The sequence below is a fragment of the Boleophthalmus pectinirostris genome, unplaced genomic scaffold, assembly GCF_026225935.1.
Source record: "Boleophthalmus pectinirostris isolate CB_2022bp ecotype Guang Dong unplaced genomic scaffold, ASM2622593v1 HiC_scaffold_14, whole genome shotgun sequence".
In the NCBI taxonomy this organism is placed as follows: Eukaryota; Metazoa; Chordata; class Actinopteri; order Gobiiformes; family Gobiidae; genus Boleophthalmus; species Boleophthalmus pectinirostris.
In genome coordinates, this window is record NW_026571047.1 from 28,262,743 (window position 1) to 28,276,965 (window position 14,223).

Sequence of the window (14,223 nt, forward strand, 5' to 3'; positions counted from 1 at the left end):
AGGTGGAACGTGTTGTGTTTTCAGTTTGAAGGAAGAACTCAGCCTAAATATGCAGGATATGTGTGTTTAAACTTGTGTGTGAATGAAACAAAACACGACTCCAGGTCTGTTTGTGATGAGGAAACACCATTTTATCATAGACAGTGGAATATGTGCCATTTTTAAAAATGAACTGTCAATTAATTTTAACATTTTAAAATAACACAGGACTCAAATTAAGAAGTAGAGATTTCTAGATTGCATCACCTGGCGTGACCTTAACTACTCGTATGTGGCTATTAATATCAGTTATACTTGGATTACACACGAGCTGAACTACAGTGAGAGTGTGTAGGCAAAGCAGCGTAAGAAAATTAAAGTTACATGGTACAAAATGCAAATCCTCTTATACTCCCGGCTTTTCTGGTTGAACAGTATTCAAATCACACGTGTGTTGTTTTACTTGTACCTTGGGTCTCTAGTTTTGCATAATTTTTGGTAAATGAAAGCCAGTGCACTTTGTTATGTCCTGGTTTACCGATAGTGGTGAGAGATTTGCAAATAGTTGGTCTGAGAGTATTTACTTTTTTTTTTCCCCTAACATTTTAAAGGTGCACTGTGTAACTTTTCGGGTGGAGGGTCTGTCATAGGCTTTGCTCTGCCTGGAATGTTCCACAGTATGACATTAAATGGCTTTACCTTGCATTCATTCAATTACAGGTGGTTTTTGAGCTCAAAAATACCTGGAAAAACAGGTATTCTGACTGTAGCGGGGTCGCCTCTCCACAGATCTGACCTGTAACTTAGTCTGGTTTGGTCTCCGTGAAGATAGAAAGGTTTAATACCACATTGTGACACATTCCAGACAAAGCAATAACATCTCCATGAAGAAAAGCATTTAAAGAACCCTCCACTAGAAAAGTTACACAGTGCACCTTTAACATTTCTTTACATAATTTGCAGAATATTAATACTGTACCTTGGGGGTGTGCAAAAATATCAAAATATAAATATAAAATATTGTTTAATGTGATGATAATGTGGTATGTTCATATATCACCAAGAGTATTTTTTGGTATATTTTACTACTAATGCTAGTTAGTTTGTGACTGTAATTTTGTGAGCACAAATCATCTCACCTAGTCGGCTATTTCAGGTCAGATTGTTTTAAAATAAAGCTCAGATTAAAGTCTAATTTGCTTTCAGTCTTGTGCTTTCAGTTAGCTTCACCTTCTTTAGGTTTATTGTTTCCACGATAGGGATGGGTGTGATTAGTTGATTAATCGATAATTGATCATTAAGAATTTTCACGTTCATTTTTAAACGACAAACTGAATGTAGGTTGCTGTGCGTAGCGTAAAGAGATGAGGCTGCCTCTGACACAAACACTGGAGTTGCAACCTCACACGTGGGACATGTTTGGGCTCTGGCTCCTCCTTGGAAGTCACTTGCACATCAGTATCCCAGTATCCCCCTCAACACAAGTTGAGTGCACATGCGTCCAAAAGACAAACACTTTCCAGTCTTTTCATCACAACAGAAGCCAAAATAAATAAAGTGAAATGATGTTAAATAAAGAGCTGCACTAAACCTGCACACGTCGATCTCTGAAAACATGAACCATCTCCAACACGACACACAAACACACAGAACACACTCACCATCATCAACATCAACATCCCTCTGTCACAGAAAGAACACTCATATTCCACTGAGTCGTGTCCTTTAGTCCGACAGAAACTGAACCACATCAGCAGCACGAGGAAAGAGCTGTTTTTTGTTTGGTTTTTTCGTTTTTAGTTTGTGCACACTGAAAAAATGGTTATGGTTTTAAGTTTTGTTTCTATAAAACGTAAACAAAAATGTCAAAGCTGCATTAAACATATTATAATGTCAAACAGGCTTATGTGGTTCTATAGTGGTTCTGGTTTATATGTTGTAAAGTTGAGTTTATTTATGCATATTAATAATAGTAATAATAATGATGATATTTTAATTTAAAAACGTGTATGATTGTTGATTCTCCTGATGATCAATTAAGAAAATTTAATCGAATGCCCATCTATAGTCGTTGGTGTAAACTAGTTTCAGAATGATCATTTATCATTAATAACCTTTTCTTCTCTTCTCTGTCCTCAGCTCCTCCCCCTCACAGCGCCCCTCCACCAGTGAGCGCGCCTTACTCTGCACCCCCGCCTAGTTTCTCCCAAGCTCCGCCCTCTTTCTCCCAAGCCCCTCCCCCTGCAACCACCACCCCGACACAAGCCCCGCCTCCTCCCTCCAACGCCCCGCCGTCTACCGCCCCGCCGTCAACACAGCACCAGCAATACTACGGGGGACCACCACAACCATCTCAACAATACCCCCCGTCGATGCCCCCCACGTCCCAGCCGCAGTTCACCTCTCCTCCCCTGTCCCAACAAGCCCCGCCCCCATCTCAGTACACCTCCGCCTCGCCCTTGCAACCGCCGCCATCGTCCCAGCCGCATTACACTTCGCCCTCTCCGCAGCCACCCCCGTCAATGCCCCAGAACTACCCCCCGTCGTCGTATTCGGGACCCACAGGACCCACGGGACCCGCTCAGACCGCGCCTCCGCCGGTGTCGCAAGCATCGCAGTCGCGTTTCCCGCCGCAGCAGCCGCCCCCATCGCAGCACCAGCTACCGCCCTTCTCCGCCGCCTCCTCCTCCGCCCCGGCGCCGATGCCTCAGCCTGGCTACGCCCCGGGGCAGTCCCCCCTCCCGCCTCCACCCAGCCAAGGTTCATTCCCGCCCACAGCCCCGCCTCCCACGTCTCAACCGGGGGCGTTTCCTCCGACCTCCACCCCGTCGGGACAGTTCCTCTCCGGGCCGATGCCGCCGCCGTCACAGGGACAAGCTCCGCCTCCTCCACAATCCCAAAATCAGCCTTCCCCCTACCACTCAGGTCCGCCCCCTCTCAGACCCCAAATGCCCCCGACGTCGATGCAGCAACACAGCAACCACATGCCCCCGTCGCCACAGGGACCTCCGCCCATGGGACCCGCTGGACCCATGCAGCAGCCTCCACCTCAGCCTGGCATGCCCCCCGGGTACCCGCCGCAGCAGAACGGTAAGAGGACGTTTATCTAGTCTGAATTCATTTTAGTGCCTGTTTAAAGATTCGCTTTCTAACTTTTCTGGTGGTTTTCTTTGCTTGGAATGTTTCACACTGGCCACGTTTACATGATGGTTTTTAATTTCGAATGAATTTTTCTGAATTAAATAGTTCGAAATTAAAATATTCTCCTTCGCGTTTACATGCAAATAATAATTCCAAATTGATTTGTTTGATCGTTTACACGGAAAACACATTAAATTACCTTTATTTAATTCTGCTCAACGTCTGGGAGTGGGGAAGGTTCTGATTGGACAAGGACACGAACTTATTTACATCGACCGGAAGACCCGTACCGGCTTTTTTGTCATCTCGGTTTGTCGTTACGCCACGGACACAAACACGATCCAAACTTTTAAGCAGTCGTTCCAAAGATAATGGAGCAGCGGCCGGAGAATTCTCTCATCACGCTTTACGTCTGTTGGCTGAGGAGGAGAAGGGAAGAGTGTTGGAGAAGGAGGAAGAAGACAAACTGAGTCAACGGCTGCTCTACCTCCATCCTTACAAATCCATCAGAATTTATTTTAATTCCGAATAATAATTTTTATTAGGAATTAAGCGTTTACATGGTCTTTTTAAAGCTGCATTAATTTTTATTCATAATTAAATCATTTTTATTCGGAATTAAAGCTTTCATATAAATGTGGCAATTGTGTGATTAAACTTAACGATCTCCATGAAAACGATGGTTCCGAGATATGGACCCTTTAAAATGCAGATGCCTCTTTTCATAAACACTGGAACTATAGTACTCCATTGTCATAGCAATTGAGCGATTTTTAAACTTTTGAATGGGTGAACGTCCCCTTAGAATTGTGAAAATCAGAAAAGAATCATTTGCCAGTTAATTTGGAACCTATGAATATGGACTTTATTAATGCATTGTTCCCATGTTCCTCCAGGAGCCTATGGGCAGGTGAGAGGTCCTCAGCCTGGCTATGCAGGCCCGTATCCCGGGCAACAGAACTTCGGAGGCCCCGCCCCCGCCCCGGGTCCTGCGCCTCAGAAGAGACTGGACCCTGACGCCATCCCCAGTCCGGTGAGAAAAAACACAAAGAAATGCAAACTGTCCAAATTAGCTCTTCAATTTGTATTTCATTATTTTTTAAAGGTCCTATATTATGCAACATTTACCTTTATGAGCTGTAAGCCTTGTTATAATGCTGTTACCTCGTCAAAAACAGATCTGGAGTTGTGTTTTGTTTCATTCACACATGTTTGAGTAAAACTGGATTAATTAAATACCTTTTACCATAGTTCATGTATCGTTTTGATGCCTAACTGCTTTGTACACTAATACATTTATAAAGGTTTATGTTTTATAGGCATTTAACTGTTCCTCATCTAAGGCCATGACACTTCTACTTGCTCAATTTTCCTGTGACCACTAAAACTAGTAGCTCTCTGGCATTTTCGTTTTGTGAAAGTAGCTCACTGGAGGAAAAACTTTTACATCTCCAAAGCTCAAAACGCTCTTTTCCACCTTGTGATGTCATGAAGCGGTAGTTTTCAAGTTAACAACTACTTTTTTACCTTTTGTTTAACAGAGATTGGTAATTCCAAGTCTGTAGATTTATTGAGTTTAAAACACAGTGGAGCACTTTTTGGAACAGAGTGTTTTCAGTTTTAGAGAACTCATCCTAAATGTGCAGGTTTATGTCCTAAACATGTTTGAATGAAACAAAACACAACTCCAGGTCTGTTTGTGATGAGGAAACAACATTATAACATGAGAAAATAGCATAATATGGGCCCTTTAATTGTCCCTTTGAGAACATTTAATGGTGTAGAGCTCAGAATTGTGATGAATTTTCAGTTATGGTAAACCAATTGAGATTTTAAGACTATAAAAATACCAGCCTTGGCATTCATTCACATGTTTGATCATAATATCTGACACAGTACAGCGTGATAGATGTATTTACCAAAAGTGAAAAGAAGTTTTTTTAAGTTTTCCACCCAGTTTTACACGACTGACACAAATTTCACTGCGGGTTTCCATGGTAACAGGCATTTTTTGACGTGCCATCCCGAGCACTATTCACACGTCTTATTTTTGTAGGGTTTTCTTTTTATATTTTGCAATTGAGATACAAAAAATCTAGTGAATATTTTGTTGTTTTTTACATAATAGTTTCTTTTTTTTATTAATTACATACTTTTAATTTTTCTCTACGCTTTTATTTAAAAAATTTATCCACACATACTGTATAACCACACATTAAATCTACATAAAAAATTTTATTATTCTACCGATTTTCTATTTATTTATCTTTACCGCTGATTTATAATGAGCTTCTGAGCATGTGCAATGAGCAGGCTTATGCTACTGCTAATCTTCACAAAATTCACGAATTAATCCGACTCCTAATTACTCTAATAACTTAATTGCTGCCTGCTGCTCGATGAACTCTTACTGAAACCTCTTCTCACACTTCTCTTTATCTTTCGTCTTTCTTTGTATTTGTCGTTTTATTTTGTGCACAATTTTGCTGGACAATCTTTTGAATGTAAAGCAAGCGTCTGACCTGCCCGCTGTTCAGAAATCACGACATAGAATAGACCCAGATGCTATCCCCAGCCCAGTAAGTGTTCTGTGTGCTGCCTCTCCTTCCTCTGCACCTGTCCTCACCTGTCCTCACCTGTCCTCACCTGTCCCCACCCCTCCCAATACCCATACCCATGGACTTTATAAAAAAGTGGACTGCACGTATTCGGCTCCAGTTATAGCGCCGTGTAACTTTTCTGGTGGAGGGTCTGTCCACAGTTTGTCTCCGTGATGATTTCCTTGCTTGAAATGTTTCACAGTATGGCATTAAACTTGACTAGCTCCAGGAGATGTCATCAGGCTGAGATACCCGTCAGGTCTGTTTAGAGGATGGTCTGCTGACTACAAAAAAAAAACAACACACAACTGAATGATTTATAAGTTTAATGCCACACTGTGAAACATTTCAGACAAAGTAACGCCCTCTCCACAGTAGGGCTGGGTATCATTAAGAAATTGCCACTGCGATACATACCTCGATACAGTGCACTTTCGTTTCGATATATTTCGATATATTTCAATTCGATTCGATGTTCAATAAAAAGAAAAAAAGCTAAAACATGGCTTTGATACTAAAAGTCTTTGTGTCGGTATCATTAAGAAGTTGCCGATACAATACATGCCTCGATACAGTGAGCTTTTGATACAATATATTTCAAATCAGTTCAATACGGTTCAATAAAAATAAAGAATAAATCATGTCTGTGATTCTAAAAGTCTTTGTTAAACCACGTCTTGTGCAAAGTTCATATGAAAACATTTTAATAATCAAAACAGTGAAAATATCAAATGAGTTTCCTTCCACTAAACAAGCAACAAAACTGTAGCTCTGTAACAAAATAATTTAGTAAAATATACCAAAAAAGCACTCTTGGTGATATATCGATACAGCAGCCCATGATATTGATTACTGTATCATCACATTAAACGATACAATATATCGATATAGTGATATTTTTGGACACCCCTACCCCACGGAGACAAGCAGGTGGCACACCCACAACCCGAAAGTTACACAATGCACCTTTAAAGGCAAATTTAGGTGAGGCAAGTTTATTTGTATTTCACAATTCGTGCACAAGGTAATTAAAATACATTAAAATCACAATAAAAAACAGATCAAAACATAAATAATCATAAAATTAAAAAGGGAGAAAGACATTAAATTACAGAGAAGAGTGCGGAATGAAGCTCGTTTACAGAGAGAGGCTGTTGAAGCTAATGCCCCTTCTCACTTGCACCGCTGTCAATCAAGCGTAACTCTAGCGGGCGGGCGACCTCAGCGAAAGAAGGTGCCTGATTTATCTGCTATTAATGTTCATACCTTAATTCACGGACAAAATAGTGAAATAAAAACACTGGGGTCATGTTTTGCTCATTAATACAAACATTTTAAGACCAAAATGACAAGCCTGACAGCACCAGTTACGGAGAGCAGGGTGACGTTTTTTCAATAGAAAGTGAACTGGAGCCAGAGTTGATGGAGCCAGAAGTGCGCCCATGCTCACTTCCTATTTGGAGCGCTATGTCCATTTATATATACAGTCCATGCCCCTCCTCACCCCTCTTGCCTAACCCTGTCATATTAACGTCAGACTGCATGCTCTCACTGTCACATAGCAGAGAATTGAAGTGATTTTTTGGGGTTTTTGGTTTGTTTGATGGTGGTTTGTGGGTCTGTAGTTTTATTTTTTTGCCTTCATTTGTCAACTATCTTTTCATAAAGTCCTAAGGAAGCACTGGCAAATTCGTCGAAAACGTTGTTAGAGGATGTCTGTGTAATCCCTCAGTCGTCCTTATCTGATCTGACAGCAAAAGAAAAAATAAACAGTATCGTATTTTTGTTTGTCATTATTAGAGAAATTCATCTATAGTGTATATTTTGTTTAATTTATTGACTTAAGACTTCATTATACCTTTACTTTATACATATTCATGGTTGCTTCACATAAATTAATTGTTTAAATTTAATATATACCGTCCATAATAAAATTTTTGGTAAAAAAGGATATAAAATGTTTTTGCCTGTGATTGCTTATTATATTATTAGTCCATTTGATCATTTCTTATACATTAAAGGTACATTATGTAACTTTTATAGGGGTTCCACCACCTGCTTGTCTTTATGGAGATGTTATTGCTTTGTCTAGAATGTTACACAGTATGGCATTAACTGGATTTATTCTTATTTATCCAGTTACAGGTGTTTTATTGCTAAAAAAAAAAAAAAACAAAAACGTGTACAACATGCAGTCCTGCTTCCAGTGAGCGGGGTAGCCTCTCCACAGATCTGACTTGAACATTGGCTTGGTCGTATCATCTTCTTGCCCTTATTTAGATTTTTTAAAATGCAATTAAGGGGAACATTTCAGGCAAAGTTGTCACATCTCCATGGAGACAAGCAAATAACCCTTCACCAGCTGTTACAAAAAGCCATTACATGTGATATTTCTCAGTAAATCCATCAGTGTCGGTGGAGTTTTTATGACTCTCTCCCTGCATGCGTCCTGTCTGTTTCTGGGGACTGCCGTAGTTCTGTTTGTTTTTATTTTTTGCACACGTCATCACAAATGTCCACTCTTTCCAGGTTCACGTGTGTGTGTGTGTCTCCTGCATGCGTGTGCCGTTACTGTTTTATAGTTAACTGAGTTTTACATAAGTCTGTATTTACTCCGGACTCTGTTGGTAATGTCATGTATTGATCATGATAATAATGCGTTTGATTCCTGTTTTAGATCCAGGTGATTGAGGACGACAAGGCCAAGAGCACAGAGCCGTTCACTACAGGGGTCAGAGGTCAAGCCCCGCCCCTCGTCACTACAGATTTCCAAGTTCGGGATCAAGGTGAGATGATTATGAATAAATTCAACTACCGTATTTTTCGCTCCAGATGGAGTGTAAGTCGCACCAGCCAAAAATGCATAACGAAGAAGAAAAAAAAAAAAACATCAAAAAAACAAGAAGTCGCACTTTTTGGGGAGAAATTTATTTTTTAAAATCAGAGACCTTTCATCTTGAAAGTCAAGTTCTAGTAAAAACAACAGAACAGAGAACAACAGACTGTTAACGTCACATATGAACAGTTCTTCAGATAAACTATAACATAAACAACAGAACAGAACAAGTTTAACAAACAAACTCTCTCACTCCAAATCACTAAATCCATTCAATTCTTCATCCTCTGTGTCACTTCTGAGCAACTCCATTACCTCCGGAGGTAAACAGAGCGCCACTTCCTCTTCTGTGTCGCTGTCGTCAGACTCAGCATCAGTTCCAGTTAGAATTATTCCGGCCTTTCTGAATCCCAACAGGATGGTTTTGGTGTCACTGAAGTTCAGGCTTTGTCCATCCATCCAGTGACTCCAGGAAAGTTTCATGGTGCATCCTCCTGGTGTCACAAGTTTCTCACTCACTCCAAACTTTCTTTCTGCTGCTCGATTACTGTTTTCTACTACTTATTTCACTACCTGCAGTTTGTAATCTGCAAAATATGGTTTTCTTTTTAAGAGCATTTGTGTCCAGTCTTCTCAATCTTTATAAGTTTGTTTAAATGTAAAATTTTCAGTGGTAAAGAAGTAATGGTTTGATCGACTGACATGGTACAGACAGGACAGAGGCTCTTTCTGCAGGAGACATACGCAGTAGAGCCAAGTGACAGTGGTACAGGAGGAACAGGATATTGACACACAAGCCTAGAGCGCCCTCTCACCCCTGTCAGTGTGAAAATTTTAATATATAGTAAGTCACAGGATCACCTAAACCATGAAAAAAAGTGCAACATGTAGTCTAAAAAATACGGTATATACAACTATTAACTATATTGTACTATATTATTTTTTCAGTCACACAATTCTTCTCACCTTGATGATGCTAATGAACCATGCGGCTTTTTGCCTTTTCAATCTTGTTCACTTTCTTTTCAGCAGAGGGCATCATTTGCTAAATTAAGTGACCAGTGAAAATCCTGTAGCTGTCACGGTAACCTCAGTATTACAATACCGTGTATGCGCAGTCACACCGCAAAGGGCCAAAGTGCAGCAGACAGCGTTTTAAACATAATTATAGATCCTCGTGACTGTGTGTAGTGTAGTAGTTTCAGTTCTGTCACTCAGGCCTGATGTTTTTTATATATCTATTTTTCAAGTTTACATGTATAATTATGGGCCTATGCGGTATATTGCACACACAAATTCATAACAAACTGCTTATATGTTTGAAGAATCTATGACATATTGACTATTGAATGACAATATGATAATAAAATGATTACATCTTTTTCCTTACAGTGACCGATCATGATTTTTGATTTGTTTCGATGTTATTGATTGTATTTTTGTATGTTTTAGGGAACGCCAGCCCTCGCTTCATCCGCTGCACGGCCTATAACATGCCCTGTACCGCAGACATGGCCAAACAGTCTCAGGTGCCTCTCGCCGCGGTCATCAAACCCCTCGCCACCCTGCCCCCGGACGAGGTCAGTGTCCAGGAGAAATACACGAAAACACTGCTCTATTTTCTGATCTATGTTACAGTGTTGTTTCCTCATCACAAACAGTTTCAGTTTTGTTTCATTCACACATGTTTAACACAAACCCTGCATATTCAGACTGAGTTCTCCCCTCAATCGGAAAACTAGAGAACTACCACTACATGACATCACAAGGTGGAACAGAGCATTTTGAGCTCTGGATGTAGACAGACAAATAATAATAAAGGAAAATCAGACATGTGAATGAACCTGAGCACAACTCCACATATTTTTTTAATGAGGTAACAACATTATAACATGACTAAAAGTTCACACGACTCAATTTTGTGTAATATAGCACCTTTTAAGATACATTTTTGGGGTCTTGCTATAGATTTTAAAAGCTAAATATCGATTATCAGCCTCAACATTAAACCAAATATATCAGATATCGATATCCTGCATTGCACAAAAGCTTGAAGGGAAGCTCACAACACTACACAAGCTTTAACTACCTATATAAGAATAATTTTAATGCCATTGTTTGTCAGCAGGATTCAGTAACTCGATAATTATTGTGACTGTAATGTGTAAATACAGGAAGAAAAAATAGATTTACTGCATTACTCATCAAAATGCTAGGTTTCTTCAGCCTGTGATTCTGCAAGTTGCTTTAGACCTCATTATTAAAAAGCTGTTTAAATTTGTGCAAACGTCCACATTTATGGAAACGGCTGAAGAGGCTGAATCGGTTTTATGCCCGGTTTAAATGTGGGGCAGGTTATGCAGCGTTTGATTGTGTAACAGTGAAACCTGCAGCTGGAGCGTCACTAATCTTAATCCATGACGTGACTCTCTCATCTGTCTGGATTTATATTCGAGAGAGAGAGAGAAAGAGCGTGGAGGAGGGGGTCGCTGTTATAATCACTTTAAATCCCAGACATTTGAAAAAAAATATATATATATTCTGTACATTTAAAGGTGCATTGTGTATCTTTTCTGGTCTGCAAATGCTCTTTTCTGTGGCTATGTTATTGCTTTGTCTCAAATGTTTCCCATTATGGTGTTACAAACCTTTCTTTTTTCATGGAGATCAAACCAGACCAAGTTACAGGTCTGATCTGTGGAGAGGCGACCCCGCTCACAGTCAGAATGCTTGGGTTTTTTTTAGGTATTTTTGAGCTTCAAACTCACCTGTATTTTAACAAACTTAAATCAGAGGTTGTGATTGACAGGTGGATTAACCAATCAGAGAGACGTATGGTTCTTACGTGTAAAAAAAAATTAGGAAAAAACAGCAAATGACTGAGAAACAGCGCATGTTTTATTACTTATCTCATTTAAAAGAAGTTATATATTGTTCTGAATGACTGGAATTTTGAAGAGGAGATGTCTTCCGCATTTGAGAGACATGTGGTTGGATCGTTTCAAGTTTTTTCATGCTCGATGGTCCAATTCCAGACCATTTTGAATCTGAACAGACTGTACAAGACTGTACAAGGGGCTGGTTGGTCAGGCAGTGAGTCTTATAGATGTCTTTGTTACGAGTTGTTTCTAATATTATAATGTTTCTTTCTTCTTGCAGACGCCTCCGTACGTGGTGGACCATGGGGAGTCTGGTCCGATCCGCTGTAATCGCTGTAAGGCCTACATGTGCCCGTACATGCAGTTCATCGAGGGAGGGAGGAGGTTCCAGTGTGGCTTCTGTAGCTGTGTCACAGAGGGTGAGCGCACACGGGTCAAAGGACGATCTGTTATCAAAATTCTCTGGGGATGTGATGCTAACTGTAGGCATTACTCTGTCTAAAACTCAGTTGCTCAAATTAGACTTTAAATTTTAGCAGTTTTTTTTGTAAACAACACGGAGGTTTGTCAGTGCATCATGTCGTGGTACACCAATTATACTGACGCACACATTTCCGACTACAACAACGGAGCATGAAAGCGCTCTGGGTCAGCTGGACGGTACATTTCTGTTCAGAAAACGACCCTATGGAAGTATGGACAAAGGAGTTGTTTATTACAAACTGTGCAGAAAAGAGTTTGCATATCACAGAAGCACCTTAACCCTACAACAAATTTTAAATGCAAAACATGTGACAGCGAGCACAGAAACTGCTGGAGCTGTTGGCAGGAGCAGTTCTGGTCCGAGTGCAAACAAGAGAGTACAAACTCAAACAAATGATGGGCTTCAGGAAGAAAATGAGTCCACTAAAATTCATTTACATAAAATAAATGTTGCCTTAGGAGCAAATTGTGTTATGCAATTAATTGAGATCAATTAATTACAGAATAGGGCTGTCGCAGTTAGGGAATTTCTCCTGCGGTGCGGTTTAGCAGCTCAACACATCCGATGATGCGCTGGTTGCGCAGATGCACATGTACCTTGGTTGTCATGCGGCTATAGCGTGTGCAGTGTGGGAGAAGTATCATTTGGCTTTGGAACAAGTGCCACTGCATCTCTCCAGCTCTCACTGTGGCAGCTCAGGTCAGAGTCAGGTCGGTTACCCGTGGACTTAAGAGAGAGAGCCGGTGCGGGTCTCTAAAAATGGACCCATGCAGGACTCTGGCTCGGGTCAAGTGTGTTGATCACGGTGGCCCAACATCCACCACGGTGGGCCTCTTGGTACCGCGGTGATTCATTTTTACGGTTATCGCAACAGCCCTATTACAAAGCCTTTAATTTTTAATATAATCTGACAATAAAGAATTTACTAGAACTGGAAACTGGAGCTGATTTGTGCTGTTAAACAAGCCCCTCTCAAATAATATTACAGTAACAGTCTTTCAGTTATTACAGAGTTTAAAACTATTTAGAAACTTTTTTGCCAGTGTTTGCTTATGTGTGTATTGCGTCACCATGGTAACTGCTGAACAAACCACTCAGTTTATACATGTGTTTTTCACAACTTTCAGAGACCAGAGTGGAGTTTTGTCATCACAGTAATGCTAACAACAACAACAGTTAACATGCCAACATAGCACTTGCCTTACTTCCAGGTTCACGGACAATGAAAATGCTTTAAAATTGGATACAGACACCACACAGCTGTCTTGTTTTGACACTAAGAGCTACTTTTACAATACATTGATAATGGGGCATGACCAATTTTAACTTTACTACATAAAAACAACAACTTTTATAGTAATTAAAACTAAAATCACCATTCTGAAATGAAGCGTGATATAGTTTTTTCTTGTAATTGCTTATATTTCATGTTTTTGCCCCTGTAGTGCCTCCACATTATTTCCAGCATCTGGATCACACTGGGAAAAGAATGGACTGCTACGACCGACCCGAGCTGTCTCTGGGCAGCTACGAGTTTCTGGCCACTGTCGACTACTGTAAGGTACAGACGATTTAAATCAGTTCAGTCCACAACTTCTGATTCAAAATACCCAAGTCAAACTACGAGGGAACAATAACTGAAATATCATAACATCGGCAAAATTCTCACAATAATATCAAAAATGGATTGTTTCATTGCAGCAGCAGCTAAAAAAATTGAGGAAAATACACAGACCATGACCTTTTGTTCCTTCTCAATGTGGAAAACACGATGAAATAACTGTTACAAACAACTTTTCTTTCTTTATTCTTTAGACTATGACACTAATACAGGCCAGGTCAAAGCTTTTTAAAAGGAAAAGTATAATTTCTTTGATTCTGTTACCATCGCCACAATATTGCAGGAAATATGGCATCGTGAAATTAATATTGTAATTGTATTGTACGGTGAGATTTACATATAAAACTCTCCAACAGGGCATCAGGTTTACTATTGTTTTTAAACCCTAAATGTTTAAACTTTTTTCCCACAGAACAATAAGCTTCCTCAGCCTCCTGCCTTCATCTTCCTCATCGACGTTTCGTACAACGCGGTGAAGAGTGGTCTGGTCAGCATGGTGTGTCAGGAGCTCAAGACTCTGCTGGATTATTTGCCCAGGTAAAAACAACAACAAGAGAGTCCGAAACAGGGTCCATTTTGGGGCGTTTTCAAACAGGTTCTCATGAAAACAAATCACAAAACACTGTTTATTTAAAGGGCCTACATTACACAAAATTGTTACTTCCTCATAAACACACCTGGAG

The 14,223-nt window shown here is 40.2% G+C and overlaps 1 protein-coding gene across 1 annotated transcript in view; it reads left to right on the forward strand.

Moving 5' to 3' along the window:
• sec24c (SEC24 homolog C, COPII coat complex component) overlaps positions 1–14,223 on the forward strand; it is a 52,188-nt gene that overhangs the window by 20,147 nt on the left and 17,818 nt on the right. The window contains exons 5-11 of the mRNA XM_055149972.1: positions 2,119–3,069; positions 4,017–4,153; positions 8,398–8,506; positions 10,009–10,136; positions 11,716–11,854; positions 13,365–13,480; positions 13,953–14,077. Coding sequence (XP_055005947.1) covers positions 2,119–3,069; positions 4,017–4,153; positions 8,398–8,506; positions 10,009–10,136; positions 11,716–11,854; positions 13,365–13,480; positions 13,953–14,077 — 1,705 coding nt within the window. The remainder of the gene's footprint in view (positions 1–2,118; positions 3,070–4,016; positions 4,154–8,397; positions 8,507–10,008; positions 10,137–11,715; positions 11,855–13,364; positions 13,481–13,952; positions 14,078–14,223) is intronic.